Raw genomic sequence first — 27,813 nt, 5'->3', positions numbered from 1 at the left:
GTCCTGATAAAGCCGACTTTCTTGATCCATAATCACCTTATGATTCTGAAGATGTCGATCCGGATAGTACAGATTCAGATGGTGCTTCGTCGGATGAGGACCAATTTGTTGCTCCAAGAACAACCATTCCGGTTGGAGAAACAGTGGTTGGAGAAACATCAATTGGAGGAAGAGCAGTACGAGAAAGAGTAGTTCCACAGTTCCCACAGCCTGGTATGAACTATTTTCGCACCTTACCAGGTCCATATGATAGTTTTGATCCAAAAAACTTTGAGTGTGATGATCTCAATGTGCATTATTGGAGTGAAAAAGATCCGAGCAATGTCGGTTTGCATACTAAATTTAAAACCAAATTGGAATTGAAGTCAGCTGTGACTTTTTGGCATTTGGAAAAAATCCGACAATATACAGTTGCTGAAAGTAAACGAAAGAGATGGCATGCAGTTTGTAAGTGGCCACAAGGAAATCTGAAAGATAAGTCCTTACCGCCATGTTTGTGGGAGTGCCGAGCAACATTGAGGAAGCATGATGAACACTGGCAAATTAGAGTGTTTAGCACTGCTCATACTTGCATGGGGGATCGTAATTATAATGGGCACGCTAATCTGTCGGGTATGATAGCGTTGAGTGTTCGACATCAGATAGAAAACGCCGATGTTATTGGCGTCTTTGCGTTTAAACACGCCGATGTTATTGGCGTATTTGCGTAAACACGCATCTAAAATTGGCGTGTTTTATATAATACACGCCAACACCAATGGCGTGTTTTAACGTAATGATAATTGGAAAGAATACGCCCAAAATACGGCACAAGTATAAAACGCCGTCTATGTTGGCGTCTTTATGTTTAGACACGCCAATATCGCTGGCGTTTTTACTTAAAAACACGCCAACTTCATCGGCATTTTTCCCATAAATGGAATTGATAACAAAATGGGTACATTTACGTTATTTTAAAGGCCAAATAGCCTAGAAACACGATTTTCTCTCTAAATCCCCGCCTAAAATTCCCCGACCCCATATATTCATTTGCTTTAAAGTTTTCTCAAAAAGTAAAACAAAATTCGACACAACAATGGCGGAATCGAAATTCGACCCGCAGCCCATCGCCGACGGCGGCGGACTCTTTGGCTCGGGTCGGCCGAAGCTCCGCCTTACATCGGAGTACGACAGCGACACCTCCATTTTCTTTCAGAAGGTGTCTTGCAAATTATTGGACAATTTAGCTAAATTGAAGCTGTCGTTCTACAATAACGGCAAAGGGGAGGTGTCGGAGCCCCAAATCTCGTTCATCTCGAAGTTCTTCTCGCTGCAATACGACGTCGAGGAGCGCGATGCGGTGCTCAAGACGTCGCTGGAAATCGCGCCGGGAGTTCAATTCCGAGCTGCCCATCAAGTCAAGGTTCTGTTTCTATGCTAAATTTTTAGATCCGATTTTATTATTATTTACCTCAGATAAGTTGATTGTGTTGGTTGGAGTGTAGGGATTGAACGGTGGAGGAATTTTGAGTTCTACATTTTTTTAATTGTTTTTGCCCATTGTTTAATGTTTCATTTCCCTCACTTGGAATTGAGATGATTTATGTCAATGAATTGAATTAAGTTAGTTGATGTTGGATTTGAGAGGAACAGCTTGGTTATGCACAAAATTTGAGTCCATACCTTCAGCTTTGGTTCAAATGCATAGATAACAGAATTGCTTCTAATTTCTATTCTGTTCTTTTGATTTATGGAGATTTTACACAGTTTCATTATCACATAAGTTCAAGAGATTGATGCTTCTGTGAATATGCCACTTGCTAAGCCATCATCATTGCAATTTCAAGTAAAATTTCCAATTCTTAGTTACTTAGTATCTGTGTCCATCTTTTATTTGGCGACTCTTTGATGAAATGGAAGAGTTTATAATTGAATGATGTTTGTCACTGAGCAATCAAAAGTTGTGGTTTAAATTGTGTTAAAGTATATAAACGAATTGGTACTGGTTGTTATTGTTTTCCACCACCCTTCTTATAATTGATATGAGAGGAAAATGTTTTATTTGATCAACAAGTCAGTTGGACAGCTTTTTATTTAGCATTTTAATTTAGCATCTAGTGTTATATGATCTATTCTAATCCGCTTTCAATACTTTGATTACTAATAGGCTCGACAAGGAGAGGTTTCAGTGGTTGCAGATCTTGCTACCCCAGCCTACAAACTCGAATTAGCATCTGCTGTTCCATCTGTTGGCATGGTTAGTTTTCTTCACTATTTCCACTTTTTGAATTGTCATGAAGTTCATGCTTGCCAACAGACGAGGAGTTATAACAGCCTACTTAATAAGTATATTTTTTCTTGATACAGCCAAAGGCAACTTTCAGATTTCCTCTGGGTGAAATTTCATTAGAGGAGAAAGAGGTGGAGGAAGAAGAAGAAGAACAGAAAAGAACTTTATCAGTCAATGGGATCCTCAAAAGCAATGTTTTAAATGGTCTGTGCACTGCTCGATACGAAGAGGAAAATTGGGATCTGAGATATGCATTCAAGGTAGTTTTCTTCTGATCATTTATACTCTTTATCATCACTAATGACGATTGATAATAATCTTTCTATATTGATAGATGATACAAGTTTACTCAGGGGAATGCTTGTTTGTTTCATTTATTTCATCACTGACACAATCATGATCTTGTTGTAAGAGTCAAACAAATATTCTGAATTTATTTGCTGAATTTTGTCCCTTGTAGGATGAGCATCTAACTTTTGTTCCAAGCATTTCGCTCCCTTCAAATGTACTGTCATGTGCATTTAAGCGGAGATTCACTCCGTCAGACAAGTTGAGGTGCTCTCTATTTCTCCCACTCTTGTTCCATTCTATCTAGTCCTCTCTTGTTGTTTGGCAAAAGCACAGGTGTAAACTGGATCCTAGATAGTACTCCCTCCGTCCCAATTAAGTTGAGTCAAAACTTTAGGGCACGGAGATTAAGAAATTGTGTTGAAAAGTAGGAAAGAAGAATAAAGTAGGAAGAATAAAGTAGAGAGTAAAGTAGGTGATGGAATAAAGTAATAGTGATCGGATGTTTTGTTTTTTGTAAAAAAAAGAAATGACTCAATTTAGTTAGGACATCCCAAAAGGAAATACGACTCAACTAAGTTGGGACGGAGGGAGTATTATTTTATCTTGGTGCCCTTGAATCTTAATCTTGTCTTGGTATCGTTAATGAACATGTGTTCGTGCCAAGGAGTACACACACACACGCACACACACACGCACACAACAATGTTATCAAATAGCGGATATGGCAGCGTCATGGCGCTATGACATGGCGTTCGGTGGTGGAAACGCCATAGCACCATGTCGCTGCCATAGCACCGCCATATCCGACATTTGACAACATTGCGTGTGTACTGCATTTAGGAATAGGGCATTATGCAAGAAACATGGTTGTTAGAGTGGTATATTATGCTTTATTAATTGTTTAAAGTGTTTTAAATGTGAATCTTTGTATTCGGCTCAATCCTTTTAGTAAAAGTTTGGGCCGAGTTTAATTGCAATTCAATTAAGAGAACCGAGAGTAATTACTTTTCATTTTCCTTATTTTTATTTATCCGGGCAATGACACGAAATGCACGCCGTGGTGGAAAAATATGGGTCCGTCTCTTTCCAGACAAACCAGTTACAGTAAGACCTGCTGAAACGCGTATGGGTTCGGGGATATTTTTAATATTTTTAATTTTTGAATTATATATAAATATATAAGTATTATTTTATTTATTTATTTTTTTAACCGTCATATCCGCCATACTAATATGCCATATCCATGTGGCGGTTTTTAGGCAAACCGCCATAAGCCGCCATACAAGATTGATAACATTGGCACACAGACATATAAATGAACAATGTCTTACTAATGTATTAAGATGCATATGCACTCTTCTTTCTCTTTATTTTTAGAGTGAACTATGCAAATGGTTCCTGAACTATGCTTTTTGCAGGCCAATGGTCCCTAAACTTTAAAAATATTGTAGATAGTCCCTGAACTAAGAGATAATCACATTTTTTATATTTTTTCACTTTTCTTCTAATTTTATACCAAAAATACCCCCAAAAGCTTGGAGGGTATTTTTATCCATAAATCATGAATATAAAATTTTTGAATGATTTTCTTGTGGAATAAAAATTAAATATTAATAAAATTTTAAATTTAAATTTATTTAAATATTAATAAAAATTAAAATTTTTAATGTGGAAGAATTCCTTGCTTGGATTTAGAATAACAATAATGAATTAATACCTCTGTCTAGAATTCCTTGCTTGCTTAAAAAATTCTAGAAGGCATATACAACGCTTTAAATTAGATGACTGCTTAAGAGTTTGTTTATGGCTGCTAATTATCGAGCATTCAGCTCGCAGTTATCTAAAACATTTATTAGTATGTAACTTAATTCGCTAACTATTAGTATAACTTTTTTATAATAATTCAATAATTATAAGAAACACGATATAATATGTCTAAAACGACGAAAATTTCATGCATATTTTTGGTGTAAAAAAATTCTGAATAGCTATACATTGACATATAAATATATTTTATATTTGTTGAATATATAAAAGTATTTGTGATACCTATAGAATTCATTATTTTGCATCAAATACATACATATAGAGAGAGAAAGAGTTTTATTTCATGCAAAATTAAATCAAATTATAAAAACGTAGAATAAAATCATATGGTTATCATGGGAGGTGGTAAGTCCGTAGAATATATTTCATAAAGGCAGTGTATTTTATACTAGTACCAAATAAAGTAGTATTGAATAAGTAAGTTACAAAATATAATTAATTACTTAACAAACCTAAAGCATTCTTGGCTTGAACAGATAAAATTAGCCTAAGCAAAAAAGCATTCCTGGCATTCAAATCGAGAATTTGAGTCATTAGAGGATAAATGAAATTTTTTATGATTATCTTAATTTAAAAACAAAAATACCCTCCAAGCTTTGATATTCATGATTTATGGATAAAAATACCCTCCAAGCTTTTGGGGGTATTTTTGGTATAAAATTAGAAGAAAAGTGAAAAAAATATCAAAAATGTGATTATCCCTTAGTTCAGGGACTATCTACGATATTTTTAAAGTTCAGGGACCATTGGCGTGCAAAAGGCATAGTTCATGGACCATTTGCGTAGTTCACTCTTATTTTTAAATTTAGCCCAAGTTTTTGTTAACAGTATATATTTATGGTTGCACTAGGGTCCTTTAATGCATAGCTAAGACCACATCTCATCTGTTCGATGAAAAAAATGGAAGGCCGAGATTTAAGGAAAACGTTTATCATTATAGTGTCATAAGAATATCGTTATATAAGTAATATTATCGAGAATTATACTCATTAATCTTTGATTAACAACTGTCAATTACACTATTACAAATTAAAATAACACTTCATCATAACATTAAATATAAACTTCATAATTGATGTCATCATATTATTAATTGTATCTCATCACATTGCAAGTACATTAACTCCACAATAATTATGGGTGGTTCACACTGTCATTTGCACCATTACAAAACTTGAAAATACACTTCATCATAACATTGAATGTGCGTCATTATAAGATTGTATTCATGTCAAAATAACAATGAATTTACTTCATTATAATGACAATTGGCATACATACTAAGCATTACATTTTCAATGCAAATTTCTTCATGTACACACATGCAATTTTAGATTGCAACGAAGTCCTCATAAAATTACATCTAATTTGATACTCTGCTCGTCCCATAAAACTAGAGACTCTTTCTATTTGGTCCGTCCTATAAAAATAGTCCACTTCTATTTTTGGACTTCTTCCTAGGGCCCTATTTTCCACTAACATACTCCAATAACTTTTTCTTTCTATATCTCTCTCCTACTTTACCAATTATGCATGAAAACTAATGTCATCCTAAATAACTCTATTTTTATGGGACAAAGGGAATATGATATGTGAAAAATAATTCAAATCAAAAGAGTTATATATGAAAATTAAAGTTTTTTGAGATATTTTAGGAGTGTCAACTGTCATTGAAAATTAAATCAACATAGCATTGAATTTACAACATTCTAACATTGAATGTACACATTATACGCAAATTATGTGAATTAGCATATAACTGATTGTTGTATAAATTGACATAATTACCCTTTATTGTTATAATTAATTAATTTTTGGTAACTTCAATCCTAGCTATTTGATATGGCAATCATGAGGTTGATATTTGGTCTTAGTTATGCAATAAGATGTTTGTTCATATTTGATTACAAGTCTCTATATAATTTATTATTTGGATCTATACATTTTGGAGTCTTGTTGGTACGAGTTCAACGGAGTATTTTATTATCCAATCACTACTGTCTAGATCATTCACTAATAGGGTGGGTTGGACCAGCAAGTAAACTGCCTAACTGACCATCAACTAAAACATGTTTACCAAAGATGTCTGGTTTCTTGGTTAAACAAAGATGTCTCTCATATGTTTAGTTGTTTACTCAACATTCTTGAGCAAACTACATTCATATTTATAATCAACCATAAAACTCATCACTTTCCTAAATCATAATATCTGATTTATATGAAATCTTAAGAATTTTCAGATCACATCTAGTCGGAGTTTAATATTGTCACACCATAAAACCCATAGTAAAATTGTCAACTGCATATCTTGTATCTTGATATCATATATTTTAGTTTCTGCATTGGAAATGCATATAGAGGATTTTCATTCAGTAACATCAACAGGCTCATCCGTAATCATTACCAACACGAATGTGTTGCCTTCGTACACAGCCGGAATGTAATTATTTGGTTTTTGCCAAAGATAAACCGTCACTGATCAGCAAACTATAGGAGATATGCTGGTTTTGCTGTATGTAACTACACACTGTTGGAGAACCTACTAATGCAATGATTCGGCTTCCTGTGGTCAGCTACTGGTACCACTTCGATTCAGACAATTGGAGTGTGGTCTACAAACACACAGTCGGGAAGGATTACAAGCTCAAAGCTGGCTATGATTCTGAAGTCCGACTTGGTTGGGCATCTCTTTGGGTTAGTTTCACAAGTCTTTATCTCAATCAGCATAATTTTAGATTTAGATATAGTAATCATGTAAATGGTTTAGGTTGGAGATGAAGATGGCAAAGCAAAGACGGCCCCGTTGAAGATGAAAGTGCAGTTCATGCTCCAAGTTCCTCAAGATGATATCAAATCATCAGCTCTGATGTTCCGTGTGAAGAAGAGGTGGGATATATAATTCTTGATGGCCATGTAAACTCCTATCATTACATAACTAATGCACATATCTAGCTGGATTCAAACTAGCATACCATAACCATGTTTTTTAATTTTATTTTGTTTAGTTTTAGTTGTGCTTTTCATTTTATGTTTCTAATTTTGTTATCTTTTTTTTTTGAATTGTTAATTTCGAATGCTGAATTGTGGATGATGTTTTAAGTAAGGGATGAGATAAAAATTTATGTGTATCCAATGACAACTTTTGTTGTGATTTTTAGTGTTTGGGAAGTACTCCCTCCGTCCGTGAATAGAAGTTCCGTTTTTCCATTTTAGTCTGTTCGCAAATAGGAGTCCCGGTTCACTTTTACCATAAATTGTAAGAGGTCTCATCTTTCACTAACTCATTCCACTCACATTTTATTTAAAACTAATAATACAAGTGGGACATTTATTTCATTAACTTTTTCACCCACTTTTCTTAATATTTCTTAAAACTCGTGCTGCTAAGAAAAGGGACTCTTAATGGTGGATAGAGAGAGTAATTGCAAAATGTAGTTATTATTTATTCGATTTTATGGCATCTTAAAATTGGTAAAATTAAAAAGTATTGCATAATAGCCTTACAAAATGAAATTTCCCTAAAATCTGATGTTTTTCATGAACTTTAAAAGTGATGTGTATGAACTTTGATAGATGTGTAAATTTTCCATGAAATGGATTTTTAGCCATGTTCATTGATTTTAAGGGAATATGATTATAATTGTAGTTAGGGTTCAAACGGTGACGTTTTGCTATTTTAAAAACGTTGCATTTTGTCCTATTTCCATGTGTTATGCGTAGGACGCCGGTGATCCACGTCACTTAAACTAGGTAGAAAATTTATTTCATAGAAAATCCACACATCTGTCAAAGTTCATGATATTTTCTACTCCCTTTCCATTATAAGGGAGACGTATCCCTTTTTGGGCCGTCCCATTATAAGTGACACATTCCCTTTTACGAGAAAAAAATAACACTTTATCTTTCTTATTTTATCCTCTATCCTACTTTTTCTCTCTTTTTTTCACTTATACTTTATTCTCTTTTCATTTAATCACTAAACACCTACCTAAAAATCTGTCCTAAAAAGAATTGTGTCACATGTAATGACAGGAGTACCATTTTTAAAATTTATAGAAAACCCAAAGTTTATGATTTTTAAGCTATTTTTGTTTAGAATTAACCATAGATCTCATGTATGTAAGTCTAACTACATTACCACTCCATCACTTCAATTGTTGTGGCATAATAATAACTTTAATTATTCTTATAATCAATAAATAAATTTTCATTCATTCTAAGATTAATTATTATTTTTATAAATTGATTAATTCGTTATAATTAATTGTAAATAAAATATCTTAATTATATTTTTTATTTAATAAACTTTAATAGTAATTTATTACACTAAATTTCAATATTGTTATATATATATATATATATTTAATTAAATATAAGTTTTAATATATTAGGTATATATTTATATAATTTATATTTATATTTTTTCAAAATTTAATTATACTTATCCTCAATTAAGTTTAATAGTAATATTTTATTTTTCACTAAATTATATAAAAATATATATGAATTGGATCAAAACTATATTTTATTATATAATAAATTTGATATATATATATAATATATATTTAATTATATATGCTATAGTAAAACGGTCCGATCAGTGATTGGACCGATCCTTTCAGTTGAACCGTGAACCATATCTTCGTCAGTTTGCTTGCTTGTCCAATTTTTAAAACATTGCAAAAAAGAGTCATCCCTTTTCCGTCAAATCATATCCTCGCTAAAGAGCTTTACAAGAAAGGCAACAGAAGCAGATTCTCCAACAGCCTCAACCAACCAATTGCAAAGCCGAATTCTCCATGAATTAAACATTTTTCAGAGCGAGGAAAAGGGAGAAGAAATGACAACGCCCTCATTGAGACCTCCGCATTTTGAATCATTCAGACTCCCTCACTTCACCACAGCAATTCCCATTACAGCTACTGCTACTAGTTTCACCCATTTCGTTCCTCTCTCCTCCCCTTCGCTTGGGCATGGCAGATTTAGCCCTTCCTGCTACTGTTCTTTACCGAGAAAAAAGGTATTTTCTTTGTTCATCTCTCCCTCTCTTTTGTCTCGTTTCCTATCTAATTTTTGTATAAGGGGGGTTTTGGGAAACGGGCTTTGAAAGTTTTGTTTTTTAATGGAAAAAGATTCCAGCTTTGTATAATTTGGTGGATTTATCTGTCGTTTCTCTTTGTTTGATGTGTTCTTGTTCTGTGTTTTAGGTTTTCCTTTAGATTTTTGTAGTGCTGATCTAGACCTGGGATTTGTTCAAGGGAAAATAGGTGGGAAGTGGATATTGTTATTCACATTGTTGCCAATTCAGTTTTTGCATAGTTGAATTGTATTGTATGAATTGGTTTTAATTGTTATAGGGCATTAAAAATGTATTAAGCTGCATGACTTGTTCATAAGTTAGGTAAAAGCTGATGGATTTCTACTGGAGTAACAATATCCGAGCTTGAGAAGATAGTCTGTTGAATCAAACTAGTTTGGTAGTTGGAAGCTGTTGAAGCTGACGGTTCTCACCGATAATTTAATGAATATTAATCTAATCGGTGCACATGTTCTTTAATGAAAGAATTGATTTTTGCAAGAAATTATCAAATGAGTTTTGATCAATTTACAATTTGAGAAGCTCATACGTTAATTCAGATTTCTGAAAGTGGAGTTTATTCGTGTAATGACATTAGCATGTTGCATCATATGCATGTGCAATGGATAGCTTGAAAAAGTATATTTGATTCGTTCTTAGTTTGTTGACCCGGCTGAATCTATGCGTACTTAAGAATAATAATGTACTTGGCTGTGAGATGAAGAAGAATTGATTGTTCTATCATATGATTCTTATTGTATGAACACAGGACTTTCTAAGTTAGTAATAAGTTACGTATATGTAGAACAACAAATTTTCTATTAAGAATCTTAAGAAGTTAGTCGAAATACTAGCTGTGCATTATAATTTTCAGTTTCGAGTTAAATAAATGTTCCAGTTTTTAAAATTAGTGAGACTACTCCTAATACGACTCCAGGGCCCACTGAGTCATAGAAGTTCAGCTACGTTCGATATCATAAACTTAACTTATGTAATGATATCCTTTTGGGCCCCTCCTACCATTTCTACTTCCTGCCAAATGTTCCTCTTGACAATATAACTTATTTGGACGTATCTTTGTCCATGTAGTGTTGGTTGAATGTGTTTGTAATATCGTTAAGTTTGTTGGGTCTGGCCTATATGTGTAGTTATTCTGAAAGTAAGATACTTGATACCATCAATGATCCTTAAAGAAAAGTTGAGGCAGAAAAACAGGATTTCAGTATTACATGTATCGTCTTATTAGCACAAGCTGTTAGTCCATATGTCAAATTTTAAATGATCGTGCCAATGTATTTTGATGAACTACTTGGAGTCTTCACTGAGATTTCTTATGATGTCATCTACAATAATTGTGCATTAGGCCTTAAGGCCTTACTAATAAATGTAAACAATTTAAGGACTGAATGATTCCATGATGAATGATGAATATTTGGCCATTTTTCTGTAACAACCTCGCCAACTCTTACATGCGTGGAACACAAATTCCATTCATGTTGTGGTGTTCTAGCGAAATCCACTTGTCTTATACATATATTTCCACGCATCAGTTGGTTTTCACTAATCATTTACTACCAGGGGCCTGTATTTTATATGTGGTGGTATAGTTGCTTTTTGGATATGACGGGGTACAGCAAAGCATAGGGGAATTTGTAGAAGGAGACAAGAATGAGATCCAGATGCTAGGCTCAGATGAAGAAGTCTCGACTCAGATTCCAACTCAAGCCCAGTCTATTGTTGAAGGTTCTGGAGCTGTTATGGTGTCTGAGTATAGACCTGCTCCTGATGTAGACTATCTGCAGGTATCCAAAAATCTTCATCTCATTCCATAAGACGATGCTCGGTTATTTGTGAGTGACTCATTCGACTCGTGGTATATGGTGTGCCAATTCTTCAAATATACATGGTCTTTGAATTTCTACGTACAAATAATTTACAGTGACAAGAATATTGATATAAATGAGCTTTTGTGCTTGTTTATTTATATGAATCTCTTTATTTGCTGTATTGATTTTTAAAATTCTTGTTATGTTTACGTTGCTATCTATTTCTCTCTCATATGGATTTTTTGCTTATCATATTTTAGTTGGTTGTCAATTTTTACCCTCTACTATAGATGTGTGAATCAAGCATGTTTTGGTTCTAACAAGACATGTATGCATAGTCCAATCATGTAATTATGATTATCCCACTAAAAGAGTTACTGAAATCCCTTGTCTAAGCCTTTTGTGGATATGACTTTATATATAAACTGAGAAACTATTTGTTGGCTCATAGTAATAAATAATATCTCATTGGTGACATAAGATTGCAATTTGTTACGTGAACATACTTGAACGATAAATATATACCTCAGTTTTTCGAAAGTGGAATTTGTGCCGTGCAGTTTAATGAAATTCTGGTACTAATCATGATTTATGACCATGACTCTAGTTTGTTATAAATGATAACTACCTTGACTATGAAGTATGAACTTGTAAAGAATCCCTACCTTTGAGACTAAACACAAGTGTAGTTCTTGTTGCATATCTTTTTTTTTAATCATAATTTATCTATTTCGGTCGCCTAGTTTGATTAAAATAACTTTCTATCGATACATGCAAAATGAGTAGTGTCTTAACTAGATCTGAGCAGAAGAGCACTCAAAATCATGATGCAACTGTGCCGTACACTCTTATCAGATGATTCAAATCAGGATTTTGTTTGCTCTTTAGTGATTAAAATACATCAAACATATAAAAATGGACTGTTTTGTTTTAAATACAGGAATTACTAGCAATTCAACAACAAGGCCCCAGAGCAATTGGTTTCTTTGGCACACGAAACATGGGGTTTATGCACCAAGAACTCATCGAGATTCTCAGCTACGCACTTGTCATAACTGTATGTCCTCAAAATATATTCAAGTATTACATATATGCATCGTTAATCCAAACCTTTTACTCCTTAACTTGTTTTCTTTTTACGGTATAATGGCACAATTTCCAAACATGATTTAGCCTCTAAATGAAAATCCTTATTCATATGCGATACCCCAAAACCAAACACTTGGCATCCCATTACTTAAAGATCTTTATTTCAATCTCATATGCTCTACTGATCTCCTGATGAATTTAATTGTGTGTATTTTCCATTGCTTTCTTTCTAGAAAAACCATATCTTCACTTCAGGAGCTTCGGGGACTAATGCTGCTGTTATTAGAGGAGCTCTTCGAGCTGAAAAACCAGAGCTGCTAACTGTGATACTTCCGCAAAGTTTGAAAAAGCAGCCTCCAGAGAGTCAGGAGCTACTTTCCAAAGTAAGAACTGGTCATCTGGAAATATGGTTGATGCTAAATTTGCAGAAATCAATAATTTTGGCATAATGTTCTTTTAAATATTGTGTTTTCGCTTCTCCTTGATGTCTCCTATAAACATGAAAGTGCTATTGTGATTCCTTTTATGTTCATCTACTTTAAAGCTGTGTAGAAATTAATTTCGAAATCCTGTGTCGTCTTCTTTTCTTTGGTTTACAGGTAAAACATGTGATAGAGAAGCCTTACAACGATCATCTTCCATTGATAGAGGCTAGCAGGTAGTACTTTTTTCATTGATACTACTCGTCTAGCTCCCATCTACAAGTGAATCTCGCAATCAAGAATTCACTCGTGTGAATTCGCAAAACTTTGTTGCAGGTTGTGTAACATGGACATCATATCTCAAGTGCAGCAGGTCATCTGTTTCGCCTTTCATGACAGTAGGTTGCTCATGGAGACGTGTCAAGAGGCGAAGAACATGCGGAAGATTGTTACTCTGTTCTATCTAGATTGATTCAGGCTCAATCCAAAACTTGAAATCTTGTTTTGTTTGTAGAGTAAATGCACAAAACAAATGTTTTTTTAGTTATATCCATATTAGAGGAATTTGAAATATATATGGCCTCTCCATTTCGGTGTAATATGATGAATTTCATCATCTTTTGATTATATAGCAAATGAACAACTATATAGGGCATGCTTTTTTTATTGAAAAAGTGTTCATGAAAACTAGAGATATTATCTCTTTCTTGTTGTATGAATTTAACTAGTAGTACTATTATAAGGAAGAGGCTGAGTATGATTATTGATCTCGTTCATTTAATTTAAACAACTTTTTTTATGTATCCATTTATTTGATCAAAATGTTATCAGAATCTAGCATGAAACAGTAGCAAACAAGAATCATAAATCACATATTTAGATTTCAGGACAATTTACAAAATGTCAGCAAATTTAGAAAAAGAAGCAATACCAGTCATCTGAAAACATCTTGATATATTGTAGACATGATCTCATATATTCAAGATAATTTACAAAATGTCTGCATATGCAGAAAAAGAAGCAGATCACGTACTATCGTACGAAATGGGCAGAAGCAATACCGGTCATCTGAAAACATCGAGGTATAGTGTAAAATCACGTCAATATAAAATGTGCATCGCTGGCATAAACAAGGCACGTGACCATTGATCTCTACTACCAGTATTCAACGACGTTAAGCGCTCTGTATATTAAGCAGGTAGTGGTTCTTCCAGAACTGTAAGTCAATACAAAGAGGGTATAACTGTCAGGCCTTAATGATGGAGAGAGAGAGAGAGAGAGAGAGAGAAAGAGACCCTTTCTATGTTCAGAAATTTCAGATGAAGAATGCGCAATGGCTTCTGACATGGCCGGAGCTTTGGTTGGCACGTCAGGAAGGTCCAGCTCATCTTCTTGTTCTTGAGTAGAGGGTGCTGCTGACGGAACTTTGGGCATATCCGCGAGTGTTAACTGCAAGACACCAGAAGTTCCTTTGGTTCACAGCAATTTTATATATATACACATATAACTTTCATGTTGAAGATCAAATATACAGTAGTTATGATTTACGGCGAGATCCCATCGTGCCAGCACAAATATAATGTATGAAACTTGGATAAAAGGCACACGCAAGATTGGAATGAGCCAATCATATATATCCTACAAGTCTGTATAGAAAGTTTCATGCTTGCCATAAAACTACTCCCTCCGTCCCAAGCTACTTGCTCCATATTCAATTTTCGGTTGTCCCAAGCTACTTGCTTCATTTCCATTTTCGGCAATAACTTTATCCTTTCTCTATCTCTCTTACTTTTTCCCTTTCATACTTTACTCTCTCTTCATTTATCCTTTAAATATCAGTTTCTTAAATCTCATGCCCAAAAGAATTGCATCAACTAGCTTGGGACGGAGGGAGTATTACGCATAATAAATTGGACAATAATGTTCTAATACTATAAGTACTGCCATGTTAAATTCCAAACTGATAACTGAAGCAAATATGATAAGTATGGCACAAGAAAACATAATATGGACCTGAGCCTCTAGAGTCTCGAATTCAGCTAAAACTTCCTCTTCATCTTCAGTCGATAGCTTCTCTCCCAGAATGGCATTAATTTCCTTTACCAGAAAAATAAATAAACCAAATGAAATCAGAGAGTATAGACTCATTGGACAACTAGAGAAAAATTATTAAATAGAAAGATAATACAGGCCTCATGACGAATCATATAATGTGCAATCCAATTTCTTCTTTAATTAGGTAATATGCCTTGCAAGGTTCTGATACCCATCAAGACCTAGAAGTCTATCTTTAATTTTTAGAAGTCTAGAAGTCATTCTTTAAATGTTAGAAGTCTACAAATCTACCTTTAACATTATCTTTATTTTCTTAGACTTTTGAGAGTCTTATAAATATGTCCAATGAGATTTGAGAGATGTTGAATCTTGAGTATAGTTTAAGGCCAGTAATTTACCTTAGGATATCGTTAGAGGATTGGCCTTGTAAAGGGGTTGCTTATCGATATCTATTCCATATTCAATATTTCAATTTCATTTGAGGTTAGGCAATACCATCCATCTCCATTTGCCTCTTTTCTCTAACAGGTTCGGATGTATGTATAAGACCGGATGAGTAACATAAAGAATTAATGATCAGAAGGTATTTAACCACTTAAAAAAAGATTGCTAGGCATAGGATACTCGGTTTCTAATGCAATAATAAATATACTAAAAAAACTGCTCAAGCATCGTGATAATGCTTCTCAGCGCCGACCAGTTAAAATGAATCTGCACTCGCTTGGCCAGAAAAAGAAAAAGACAAAGAATATAGCACAAATCTTGTCAAGGAGCACAGATGGTAGTCAAATGATAAAATCATTTTTGACATGTTTAAAACGACAAAATCTCATTTGGAGTTTCTAATTAAAGAAATACAAGCATTTGACAGTGCTAGGAGCATAAACCATTCAAATCTTTGTTGAGCAAGATACAAACAACGAAAACAAAATTTACTACCCATTTAATGGAAATAAACCATGTTGCGATAACAGTTAAAGAACGGGAGGACAAGATAGTGGCACTCACTTCTTGATAAGCTTTTGCCTCAGCAGAATCATCCATCAGTTTTTGAACATCATCAAGGCTTATCTCACTTTGCATGGCTTTAACTGCAATATTTCCAGACTTCAAACTCTCAAAAACTGCCTTTTGCTTGCTTGCCAGTTCGACATCTGCTAACTGCAGCCACCAATCCAGGAGAAATATAATAGGTTATAAGAAACCTTCCACCAAAATGAGGAAACAACGAGACGAAGAGAACCTGGCCAATGTAAACTTACTTGCTGCTCTACATTGATAAGCCAACCATCAACTTGCTTCAATAAGTCTTCTTGAACCTTCTTCTTTTTCAATGCTAACAATGCCCTGTCTTTCTTCTTTTCCCGAAGTAAATCTTTTGCGGCCTGCTTTTCAGCATCAATGACAGCCTCTAACTGAAAGTATCAAATATGATAATACATATCATAGAGACATTAGACAGGCAGATAAGTACAACGAGTATAATAATGACACAGCATAATGATATTAACACTGAGCACCACTGGATTGTAGTAGAGAAATCTTCACTACACAATGACAATGAGAATGACCCAGTGTAATTACTACGTAATGATCATTGCTGCTTCTTACTAGTAGATTAAGTTTTAATGACTAGACAGAAACCACTTCAGCGTACTTACTGCATAACAATCATTGATGATTTCTAGAAATCCCCAACTTAAAGTGAAGTCTTTGCAAATACAAAATCTTATATCTTCGGCCATGGCCAAAATATCATCAATTTGGTTGATATTTGCTCATACGAAAGTTCATCACAAGGTCATTACAATCACATCACATATAGAGTACTAGTGCTACTTCATGAACCACAAACACTTGCACCACTTAATGAAAAAGTCCCATCCATCGTTAAATAAAACGGACCGTTTTGGCATACAACCGTTGTTCCCAAGTTATGCATATACATAACATTAACATCAATATTTTCAAACAAAGTAATAATCCAATACTCGAGATGAATATTCAATCATCGATGTGGTTCCTATTAGGTGCAACATTCCACCCTTTTAGGTGCCGTTCGGTTGGCATGCCACATTATCATATGATTATTCATCTAGGATTAAGTTGCAGGATTATTTTAGTTGGGGGATGGCTATGGCTTATTATCATAGGATCACATGAACCAAATATAGTACAAATTCGATCATGAGATACAATCTTGCAAACCGAACAGAACATTACGTCCCACTAAAATTAGCAGTGCCAACCAACTAAAGGAAAAAGTAATTCAGAAAAACACAAAATTAACAATTATTCAAATTACAGATCATGATCCGATGATACCCTTTCAATATCACTGCATCAATTCCATTACAAATTCGCAGCGCCAATTAAAGGGGAAATTCGACTTATAAAATTCCACATAAAATTAAGATGATAAATTTGCAGAGCACCACAAAATCTCAAATTTAAGAAACAAAATCCTTCAAAAACTAATAATCCATCAAAACCCCAATATATTAAGATTAATGAACAATGAGTGATGCAGAATGAAATCGCACCTGCTGCTGGTATTGACCGAGCTTGCGCCTTTGAGTTTTGAGGGAAAGAATGGCTCTGTCCACTTCTGTGATCTTCGGTTTCTTCACAAAAACATTCCCCATTTCTGTCAATCCCTTTAAGAAACTTCAAAATTGAGAGGTGAATTATATCCACAGCAGAAATCTCTCTCTCATTTCAGATGTTGAGAGAGAGAAATTGTGGAGTTGGACGATTGAAGATGAAACGCCGAGGCCATACAATTTGTAAATGATTTAATTAATTTTATTTTAGTGAAAGAAAATAAAGAATCCGCTCTAATTAGTAATGTAAGTAAAAAATTTAAATTATTTTCTCAGAAAATCCATTCTTTAGTAGGAAACTAATAAGAAGATTTATCTTTTAATAGCAATTTATATTTATAAAGGTGTTTTCAGTTGCTAATTTTTTAAAGTTGTTAATTCATCAATGCAGTATATTAAAAATGTCAATACATAGTTTTATTGACATTTCAATATACTGTGTTGATATTATGTGTTGAGATTTTAATGTCATCGTATTAACATTTTTAATAAACTGTGTTAATGAATTAGGAGAGCTAACTTAAAAAAAAAGTTAGCCATCTCTTTCTAATTCTATTGATATAACAAACATAATCAATAATAAACGTGGGTTAATGGTCAACTTTTACCAGTAAACCTGGTCCATTCTTTGTTTTTTTCAATTGGGACAATGGTCTTAACACCATTAACTTTGGCCGAAACCTGGCTATTCCCATTAACTTTGAAATGCGTACATAAAACTATGAACTTTGACGTGGGTGGAAAATTTCCCCCAACAGGTTGCAGACGACCGGATGTGTGACACGGCTTATTTTATCCTATGTGTCTGTGTCGTGGCATCTGACATGGCTAAAAACGAACATCACAAATCGCAGTCACTCTTCTGCCGTCTTTTTCCTCCTCCCCTCTCTCGCGATCTATCTCTCTCCCAACTCGCAAGCTGTCTCCAAATTTTGCTGTGTTTATTTGATTGAAGAAAACTAGATCTTGAAAATGCCGCAAAAGAGATTGATGCGACACAATGCAGGCCAGATGCAACAAAGCAACGCAGCGGCGGCGGCGGTCACTCTCCAATGTCGTCCAATGCAGTTGATCACCGATTCATGTAGATACTACAAACTAGGAGTAATGATATGCATAATCCAAAGAAATATGTGTTACATTAAACCAAAAATCAAGAAATACATAATCCTAGATATTTCAAAATTCGTGGGAAATCTCGGATTTTCTTAAAAGTTATTGGTTTTAGGTACCAAAAATCTATTATTACGTATCCGATTGTCCACGTAGATTTTTGATCTGTACATGTAGGACGTTTTTTGCTGGAAAAATGCCAATTCGGGCCAAATTGGAAAAATAACACGATCTGTCAAAGTTCATGATTTTATATACACATTTGAAAGTTAATGAGAAATACCAGATTTCGACTGACCACTGTCCCATTTCAATTTGCAATCAAAACTCATCGAAACATTAGACACATTAAAATACCAAAATATCAATAATATACTATGCAATAATAGACTATAATACACCTGTTATACAAACAAAATCGACCAAGTCTATGCTCTAAAAGCATGCAAATTTCGTATAGTATTTATCAAGAAACTAGACCTATTTTCTATCTTAGTGGAAGACTTTAACAGTAGTATACTCTAAAACATGTTAAGATTATTAGGGTTGATATCTGTTACTCCTTGTAATTTTAGGTATTTTAAAGAAGTGTGTAAAAATCACACAAGTGTAATAAATTGTCCCATAATATTACAACTTTAATGCAAGATTCAGTAATACTATGGGGTCGAATCGCATCACACGGATACATATGATTATTTAACAAATTTAAAACTCTAAATTGGGATTATGGGGAGTAATAATGTATTTAAAGGCACAAAAACAAATATATCCAAAAGATAAAGAATATTGTTCCTAACATAATTCATATGGATTGTGATCGTATGAATTTTAATTCAACTTCATAAACTCTTGGGGACTACGTATCATTTTGTGCTATAAAAGTATTAAACTTACTTAAAGAATTATAGAAATAAAGTTAGCTGAACACATAGCAAAAAGTTCTTAATCAATAGACTACTATGTATGCAAAAGTGCTAATAAATAGTAAATCACTTTCTCAAAGTCGGCAAATACTTATAGTTAGTTGAACACATAACGCATAAGATCTTCTTATCAAAATAAACTCCTACGAATAAGTAGTTAGTTTAACACACAATGCATAAGCACTAACTTAACATTTGAAGACACTTTTATACCTATGTCCACTCCGACGAATGTTAGATTAAATTTAACGATAACCGTTTTATGTCAGAGTTACGGTCAGAAAAAATTACCAACGGATTATATTCCCCCGCTAAATATTACCGACTGAAAAATAGAAATTGCTCACGGTAATTTCAGCCGGTAAAATTGCTATTTTTTGTACTGTAATATCTGTAGGTTAAATTGTTGTTTTTTGTAATGTACTCTCTCCGTTAGCCATTAGGAGTCCCATTTATGGATGACACGAGTTTTAAGAAATATTAAGAAAAGTGGGTGGAAAAAAGTTGGTGGAATTGTGACCCCACTTGTATACTCCATCCGTCCCATGTTACTTGAGGCGCTTCTTTTTGGCACATGATTTAAGAAAGTTGTGTTTAGTGAGTTAAATAAAGTAAAATAAAGTAGAAGAGAGAATAAAGTAAGAGAGATGAGAGAAGGTAAAGTAAAAGAAAGAAAAAAGTAGGTGTGATTAGATGTTTTATTTTTAGCCAAAAAGAGAAATGACTCAAGTAACTTGGGACAATTCAAAATAGAATACGACTCAAGTAACTTGGGACGGAGGGAGTATATTAGTTTTTGTAGAATTATTTGTGGACTAATTGGTTTGGACTGATATATTTAATTATGTTGGGTTGATCCGTCACTTACCTGTCTCACCGATGGCCGCCACGTGTCCCTTCTCACTCGGATCACAAGCCACAATCGTTGGATCTGTGGTTGCGTTTGTTTGTGAGATAATAGAGGAGCCTACTCCTCATCTCTCTCATTTTCTATTCACTATTCTCTCTCTATCTCTCTCTCTGAAGTACGATTCTCTCTTCCTTCTCTCTACTTTCTCTCACTACTCCCACGGCGGTTACTGCCGGTTTTCTCCTCCGATCTTCAGTTTTCCTCCGATGAATCCAAGTTTTAGTGGATTCTATCTGTGAAACTTTGGAGTTTGGTTACTCTCTCGGTTTCCTTAAGAGTTTGGAGTTGATCTTCACCTAGGGTTTGAGATCCTTCAAGTTTGGGTGTTCGGTGTGTGAGATCTTGTGTAGATCGTGAAAGATCTGTGAGTTTGGTGATGATTGAGAGCCGTGGTTGTGAACTGGTGGTAGTCGGTGAGACTTGAGTTTTTGGCTTCTGTGTTCGACGGTTTCTCACCTTGTGACTTGTGGTTGTAGCGTGTGGGGAGGTTCTTGGCCTGGTGTAGTCGTTGTTGCGACCTGAGCCATTCTATGACTTGCTTTACCTTAGTCTCTTTCTGTTCTGTTTTAGATCCTAAGGGATCTTGTGTTAATTACTAACAACTTTACTTAGTGTGCAGAGGTTACAATCAGAAGGAGATTGAGAATCAGTCTAAGTTGAGGACTGATTAGTAGCTGGGTTTCTGACTTGTATAGATTGTATAAAGTAATCGTGTAATCTTGCATTTCCCTTTGTATCTTGACTTGTACTTCAGAGATTAGCCATCTCAGATCAATATCAATAAAAGAGGTCCCGATAATTAATGAATCTCGAGTGATCTGATCCCTACAGTAGTATCAGAGCCACGGGGGGATCACTTGGGCATGCCGGGTTGAAAAATTAAAGGAGGTGGGCTTGTCAGAGTAAGGCCCGACCTCCGGTACAGGCCCTGAGGGGTAGCGCAATTGGTTCCGGAGGGACAGATTTGTATGAATGGCCAAGGATCAAATGCCACTACTGTCGTGTAGTTGCAACACCTCTCAGACACAAGTGTGAGGCCTTGGGAGGTGGCTTCTGGCAGACAGTGGGTTAGGCCCTCTCCCTTAGCGAGTCACTGCGTACCCTGATTTAACACCTCTCACAGTATTATCGGACCAGAATGTGAGGGACCCTTAAAATTGAAATTTCAACCTATATTCTATTAATTTACATATCGATACTCCAAAATAAGTAATGTTGTTTCATCTTACTCAATGATAGACGACCACAATTACCGTGATTACTCTAATTAAAGCATCAAAATATTTTATTATACATAGAAATGGGAGCAAAGAAGGAACATACCATGTTGAGGGGGGAAATGGGCATTTTCTCTAAGTAGATCAAAGTGATAGTTGATTGCAAACACAGTAGCCGGCTGTGTCCAAAGAGAAACGTTAATCAGGCCATATTTCTCACAAATCGTCGTTGCCGTCCCTGTCGAAGTCGAATGGAAATCCGTCGGAGATGGCGTTGTAGCATGTATTGAGGCCCGCGTTTCGGGCTCCGGTGAAGATGTCTGCATCGGCGGGGAGATCGTGAGCTTTGGAGATGGAGTGGTGGTTGAATTCGAGGGGGATGAATGTGATGATGAGGTTTCTTGATGCGAGCTTTAGGCATAGATTGATCATTGGAGTAATGTGGCCTTGATATGGGTATGGAAACACAATCGCGTGGGGCTTTTGATTTGCCATCTTTCGACTTTGCAGATAGAGAGAATGAGATGGAGAAGGAGAGGGAGACGAAAGTTTCGATATCAGATCATATGTACTCACATTTCTCTACATAATCTAATTATTGATTTACCAACTCTTCAAATTACTTCCACCTTCTCCACCAACTTTTTTTACTCATTTCCATTATGGTTTCGTCCACAAAAATAATCTCATTTTGCCATTTTGATATGTTTAAAAAAATAGTCTAATTTCTATAAATGGAAAACTTCCCTCTTTTACTTTCCCTATTTTTTTCTACACATCTCTCTTATTTTACTTACTTTATCTACATCCCTCTCTTACTTTATAAATTTCTAATTAAAATCTATGTCGTTAAAAAATGAGACAACTTTTTGCAGACATAAGGAGTATTTCTTAAAATTCAAACCGAGTCAATTATCGGCTAATGAAAGGGACACTAGCTAAAATTGAAATTATATATTCATAAATCATAACTAAGTACTCCTTGCGTCCCAACTAAGTTAGAGAAAATATCTAATCACTCTTATTTTATTTCATCACTTACCTTTACCCTCTCTTATTTCTCTTACTTTTTCTCTCTTTCTCTCTCTTATTTTACTTTATTTTCATTTAAATTCGTTCAAGACTATTATTAATCTTCATGTCCAAAAATTTTGACCAAATTTAATTGGCACGGAGGGATATAATGTATGTCAACTACTCCTTTTGTCATATTAGAAACTAAATATTTGTTTTTCGACACAAAATTTTATGTAGTGTTGTTTTATGAGTTAATGAGAAGAAAATAAAGTAAAACCAATGAAAAAGTAGAGATGTTATTTTCACTTTAAAAAACATTTCACTTTTAATAAGATAATTCAAAGCGGAAACGTTTGATTTATACAATTTATATCGACGGAATCATACATGCATTTCATGATTTATATTCGTATTGACTCGAAAATCTTTTGGTTGAATTGATTATCGATGGTTAGGTGCATCAGTAGATCAATTTCCCGAGATAAATTGATATTTTAAGAGGATATATTTTATTAGTAATTGATATACAAGCCTCGACAACAATTGAGAGTCACTGACATCGATGGATATGTATATAGATTTATCAGTTTTCAATGTATAATGCATGATTTTAATTTTTAAAGATGAGTAACAGTAGTAACTTTTAACATTTACAAGCTGTAAATGATTTTAAAGATCGGTTAAGACGCATGATCTGGAATCTAGTCGTTATTCGTTAAGAGGAATGAGCTTCCATGGCATTAAGCCTAAGCTATAAATTGCACTACAAATCAATTTTCTCACATTCCAATTCATCAATACAAATCTCCACCATGGAAGCTCGTCACAACATAGCCTTACTACCTCCTCCGGGCTTCTTAGGCCACCTAATTCCCTTCATCGAACTCGCAAAGAAACTCGTCTTCAACCACAACTGCACCATCACCCTTATCATTCCCGACTACGGCGACGGCTCTCCGGTGACCCTTCAATCCTCACTCCTCCAAGGAATTCCGGCCGCCATCACCCCCGTCTTCCTCCCCCCGGTCTCCACGGCCGACCTCCCCGACGACGCCAACCCCGAGATCCTCCTCCAAGCCCGCCTCATCCGGTCCCTCCCGGCTCTCCGCGACACCCTCTCCCGTCTCAGAGAGTCGGGAGCCCCTGCCCGGGCCCTCGTGGTAGATCTCTTCGCCCCTGACGCCATCGACGTAGCCAGGGAGTTCGGAATCCCTGCCTACGTCTTCTACGTCGTTGCAGCCATCGACGCGTTGCTCTCCTTGACCCTACCGGAGCTCAACGCGTCTTGCACGTTTCGCAACGATAAACAGGCGGAGCCAGTGAAGCTGCCGGGGTCTTTAACCCTAGAGGTTAAAGACTTTCCAGACACATTTACGGACTGCAGAGTCCATAAATGTGCCACGGATCTAAGAGAGATGTATCTCTCTGCGGATGCGATTCTTATCAACACTTTTTATGAGCTCGAACCGGATACGTTTCGACATCTGGAGAGACGCCGCCATGGCATCCCCCCAGTTGTCCCGGTTGGGCCGCTGATCCGATCGATCGAAGGTAGTGAATTGGATCGATCATCGGCCTATTTGAAATGGCTGGATGATCAACCACGGAACTCGGTTTTATTCGTCTCGTTCGGAAGTGGAGGGACGCTCTCGGTCGAGCAGATCACTGAGTTAGCGGTAGGGCTGGAAATTAGCGAACAGAGGTTTCTCTGGGTGGTGAGGAGCCCCCAGGAGAACGCGGCCGCTGCCTATTTAAAAGTTGGCGGCCGGGATCCCAGGGACCCTATGACATTTTTGCCAGAAGGGTTCCTGAAGAGGACCCAGGGGCGCGGGCTAGCAGTCGCCTCCTGGGTCTCTCAAATCCAGGTGCTGAGCCACGACTCAACAGGTGGATTTCTAACGCACTGTGGGTGGAACTCGATACTAGAGAGCACAGTCCATAGCGTGCCACTCGTCGCGTGGCCAATCTGCTTCGAGCAGAAGCTCAACGCGACGGTGGTGGCAGATGGACTGAAGGGGGCGATTAGGGTTCGGGAGAACGAGAAAGGGATAGTGGAGAGAGAGGAGATTTCGTGTGCGGTGAAAGAGCTCATGGGAGGTGAGGAAGGAATTAAAATTCGAAATAAGGTTTCTCAATTAAAAATTGCTGCTGAAAATGCTATCGGTAAAGATGGATCTTCTACAAAAGCACTTGCTCAAATTGTCCAGAGCTGGAGCACTTCAAAATAGACATTCCAGATTACACTTTTTCTTTATGTTGGATTCTTGATCTGAGAAAATAAAAGTTACATTGAATATTTAAAAAACATCAAATGCAAATGTCAACTACTACTATCCAATATGCATGCTTCTGCTCACATGAATAATTTGGCTCAGTTCAGGTTTTTCATTTACAATTTCTAAATCTTTCTTTATAATTTTATCGATTAAGTACTACGTATGATTTTAAATTTATTAATTAATTTTAAATTTAACGAATACTAAACACTCTTATACACTAGTATAGAATATGTAACATCAATTAATTTATACTGCCTTTTTCCCTCGTTAATTGATACTGGTTGACTCGGCTCGAACTCAATGGTATTAACAATATATACTGCAAAATGATAATAAATAGTTAAAGTGTAGAAATGGTAAAGTAGGAGGGAATAATGCAGAGAAGAGTTATCATTTTTATAAAACGAGTGCAAAAAAATCAACGCGACTCCTAATGGCGGACGGAGGGAGTAAAAGACAATTGTAATTGAAGAAAATTTTTAACAAGGTTATAAATCAAGCATTTATGTAACTTAAAAAAATGTTTAAGGACTTTTTTTTGTTAGTTAATATATTCTTAACTTATGTTTTTAAATACATTATTTATGCTTTAAAAAATGTCCTTGGTTTTGATATCTCAACTAAAATCAAGCTACACTGACAAAAGCATCCTAAAAAAATAAAATATTAAGATGTAATGGATAATTGTGCCCTAAATTTTAGGGTGCTTTTCTTAGATCCCTAAATTTTTGCCTTTTCTTCAAAATTTTCAACTCAATTAATTGCATATCTAATTTTGTGCCCTTAATTGTAAGATAAATTTGTTATAGTATGACAATATATTAATGTTACACATTTACAATTTATACCACTAGAATTCATCATTATATCTTATTATAAAGTAATAATAATGTGAATCTCATTATTTATTAATATTAATTTAATTTTTTCTCTTATTCTCTTTTTCTTTATTAATTATTTATTAATTCCCTTGCTATTTTAAATAAATATATTTTTATTAGACGTAATAGACGTAATGGGTATATATTCTCAAGGTGTGGTCTCTTCAATGTTATTCAATGATATAATAGTCCAAAAATTTGATACCTTTTAGAATCATGATTTCAGTGTATTAATATTTTATAAATTTAAAAAATTGATAGTACCTTTTAGAATCATGATTTCAGTGTGTTAAATATATAATATTTTAATAAATTTTATTTATGAGATAGACCATATTATAACTTGACAGATTAATATTTTATATTTAAAATTCGGTTAACGTTTTGGGCCGTTTGGTTTGCATGAGATTACAATATAACAATGCCTAGTGCGTGGACAGTGGGAATCCATTGATATCCTATAAATATTTTCGGACCTACTGGATCGAATTATAAACTTACCATCAAACAATGTTGATTTACAATAGTAGAAATAGATCTAAACAAGGATTATTCGATCAAGAATCGATTGTTACGGACTCAATCCTCACATTGGTTTTAAGAACAACTGATGTGGGGTGTATAGACTAAATGAACTTTCTATCCTAACAGACTAGTCTTTTAGAATGATTTCTCCTGTTTTATCTGTATCATAAAATAGGAGAAATATAAAGTGTTATTTTTTAATATAAAAGAAATGTCTCACTTATAGTGAGACGGTCCCAAAGGTAATATGCTTCGTCCAAACTTTGGCTATGAAATTTCTTATTATTATAAACATTTGTCATGTCTCTTATTTAATTTATTACTACTAATAATTCATATGTTAATTTCCTTATTTAGTTCATACAAAATTACAAATAACAAGGTGCAATGATGTTTGGACCATTTCTTTCAATGACAAACCTGCATGGACAGAAAGTCATTGAATTCCCTTTTCAATGAGTTAACGAGTTCTTTTCAAGTTGATAATCGTGCCAAAAACATAAATTTCAACGTCATTTGATTATTGAATTAATTTTGGTTACCAACTCCATTACATTATGAAATTTTTTATTATAAATATTTGTCAGGTTTCTCTTTAATTATTAAGACTATGATACTTCGAAAATGATGACATATAAAGAACTGAACAAGTACTTAGGCTGTCAAGCATGCAGAAAACATTTAATTCTTCAATGCTACTATAACACCGATATCTGCTGCTAACAGCAAATATAGTGACCTCACAAATGGAATTTTTTTTTCTAAAATATCATATATTCATATATAGTGACAATCACGAATATCACTACAATTCAGTAAATTCAGTTCATTGTCATTTGTTCGGAAAACAAATGAAAAATATCAAACATTTCTTCTTCCCCTGCTTCTTTTTGCCTATATCCGTATCTTTTTCTGGACATAATTTCGAATCATGATGACACATCGCACCACATGTCCTACACTTTCGAAGTGGTATGCTCGCTTCCTTTATAGCCTTTTCCATCTGGGAGATCATAAGACTAGCATTTGTAAACAAAAAAACAAATATAACTGTTACCAAACATAATTCAAAATAGTATACATTATACGATTACTTTTGTACATTATTCACTGTTAGGCATGTACACAGGTACATCATTTAGTATTAAGCATGTACATTAACGGTCAATTTTCGTACATTATTTACTGTTGGAAATCCAAAACACGTAAAAAAGCTAAATTCAATGTATGTAGTGGTATTATACCCCAGCCTCATATATTGCTAAACCTAGGGGAATAATTCAGACTCCCAACCCTTAGTGATGGTTTCGTTTGCGAGTGGTTAATGCATCCTAGCCTCATGGATTGCTAAACCCAAAGGGTGTGAATTCAACTCTCGCCAAACATTATATAATGTAACAAAAATGCCAACGAATGCAAGCAAAATCTAACAAAATAGTATACATAATGTCATAAATGAATTATGTAATGTACACATTCACCTGAA

General features: G+C 34.8%; 4 protein-coding genes across 6 annotated transcripts; 3 read left to right on the top strand and 1 right to left on the bottom strand.

The window, feature by feature from the left end:
• Positions 1 to 1,028: 1,028 nt before the first annotated feature.
• Positions 1,029 to 7,515, top strand: LOC121780301 (outer envelope pore protein 37, chloroplastic-like). Of its 2 annotated transcripts, XM_042177857.1 has the most exons (6): positions 1,033 to 1,402; positions 2,147 to 2,236; positions 2,347 to 2,529; positions 2,730 to 2,824; positions 6,961 to 7,081; positions 7,155 to 7,515. In XM_042177857.1, the coding sequence occupies exons 1-6, from the start codon at positions 1,076 to 1,078 to the stop codon at positions 7,284 to 7,286; spliced, it is 948 nt and encodes a 315-aa protein (XP_042033791.1). In that variant the 5' UTR covers positions 1,033 to 1,075; the 3' UTR covers positions 7,287 to 7,515. The 2 variants fall into 2 exon arrangements, with proteins under 2 accessions (XP_042033792.1, XP_042033791.1); XM_042177858.1 differs by lacking the exons at positions 6,961 to 7,081; positions 7,155 to 7,515 and adding an exon at positions 6,773 to 6,949 and having other exon boundaries at positions 1,029 to 1,402.
• A 1,534-nt stretch (positions 7,516 to 9,049) lies between these two features.
• LOC121779906 lies at positions 9,050 to 13,500 on the top strand. Of its 2 annotated transcripts, none has more exons than XM_042177367.1 (6): positions 9,050 to 9,407; positions 11,072 to 11,266; positions 12,231 to 12,347; positions 12,613 to 12,762; positions 12,979 to 13,037; positions 13,138 to 13,500. In XM_042177367.1, exons 1-6 carry the CDS (start codon positions 9,228 to 9,230, stop codon positions 13,271 to 13,273), a joined length of 837 nt encoding a protein of 278 aa, XP_042033301.1. In that variant the 5' UTR covers positions 9,050 to 9,227; the 3' UTR covers positions 13,274 to 13,500. The 2 variants fall into 2 exon arrangements, with proteins under 2 accessions (XP_042033301.1, XP_042033302.1); XM_042177368.1 differs by having other exon boundaries at positions 9,275 to 9,407; positions 11,043 to 11,266.
• Positions 13,501 to 13,641: 141 nt separating this feature from the next.
• LOC121779905 (vacuolar protein sorting-associated protein 20 homolog 2-like) lies at positions 13,642 to 17,646 on the bottom strand. The gene is made up of 6 exons (XM_042177366.1): positions 17,400 to 17,646; positions 16,119 to 16,271; positions 15,865 to 16,017; positions 14,815 to 14,898; positions 14,097 to 14,250; positions 13,642 to 14,017 (listed from the first exon to the last, which is right to left on the bottom strand). The coding sequence occupies exons 1-6, from the start codon at positions 17,499 to 17,501 to the stop codon at positions 13,992 to 13,994; spliced, it is 672 nt and encodes a 223-aa protein (XP_042033300.1). The 5' UTR covers positions 17,502 to 17,646; the 3' UTR covers positions 13,642 to 13,991.
• Positions 17,647 to 23,373: 5,727 nt separating this feature from the next.
• LOC121779360 (hydroquinone glucosyltransferase-like) lies at positions 23,374 to 24,954 on the top strand. Its single transcript, XM_042176689.1, has one exon. The coding sequence runs from the start codon at positions 23,377 to 23,379 to the stop codon at positions 24,868 to 24,870; it is 1,494 nt and encodes a 497-aa protein (XP_042032623.1). The 5' UTR covers positions 23,374 to 23,376; the 3' UTR covers positions 24,871 to 24,954.
• Positions 24,955 to 27,813: the final 2,859 nt, after the last annotated feature.

Source organism: Salvia splendens, chromosome 19 (assembly GCF_004379255.2).
Source record: "Salvia splendens isolate huo1 chromosome 19, SspV2, whole genome shotgun sequence".
NCBI lineage: Eukaryota > Viridiplantae > Streptophyta > Magnoliopsida > Lamiales > Lamiaceae > Salvia > Salvia splendens.
Note: the sequence above shows the minus strand (reverse complement) of the source record. Positions and strands in the feature narration are given on the sequence as shown.

Excerpts from the sequence above, each read along its gene's own strand:
- LOC121779906 (XM_042177367.1), top strand. The coding sequence starts at position 9,228 with ATGACAACGCCCTCATTGAGACCTCCGCATTTTGAATCATTCAGACTC. Across the intron at positions 11,267-12,230 it reads CTGATGTAGACTATCTGCAG|GAATTACTAGCAATTCAACA; the intron begins GTATCCAAAAAT and ends TTTTAAATACAG. Across the intron at positions 13,038-13,137 it reads CCATTGATAGAGGCTAGCAG|GTTGTGTAACATGGACATCA; the intron begins GTAGTACTTTTT and ends ACTTTGTTGCAG.
- LOC121780301 (XM_042177857.1), top strand. The coding sequence starts at position 1,076 with ATGGCGGAATCGAAATTCGACCCGCAGCCCATCGCCGACGGCGGCGGA. Across the intron at positions 2,237-2,346 it reads CTGTTCCATCTGTTGGCATG|CCAAAGGCAACTTTCAGATT; the intron begins GTTAGTTTTCTT and ends TTCTTGATACAG. Across the intron at positions 7,082-7,154 it reads TTGGTTGGGCATCTCTTTGG|GTTGGAGATGAAGATGGCAA; the intron begins GTTAGTTTCACA and ends TAAATGGTTTAG.
- LOC121779360 (XM_042176689.1), top strand. The coding sequence starts at position 23,377 with ATGGCATTAAGCCTAAGCTATAAATTGCACTACAAATCAATTTTCTCA.
- LOC121779905 (XM_042177366.1), bottom strand. The coding sequence starts at position 17,501 with ATGGGGAATGTTTTTGTGAAGAAACCGAAGATCACAGAAGTGGACAGA. Across the intron at positions 14,899-15,864 it reads AGGCAAAAGCTTATCAAGAA|GAAATTAATGCCATTCTGGG; the intron begins GTGAGTGCCACT and ends TTTCTGGTAAAG. Across the intron at positions 14,251-14,814 it reads TCGAGACTCTAGAGGCTCAG|TTAACACTCGCGGATATGCC; the intron begins GTCCATATTATG and ends GGTGTCTTGCAG.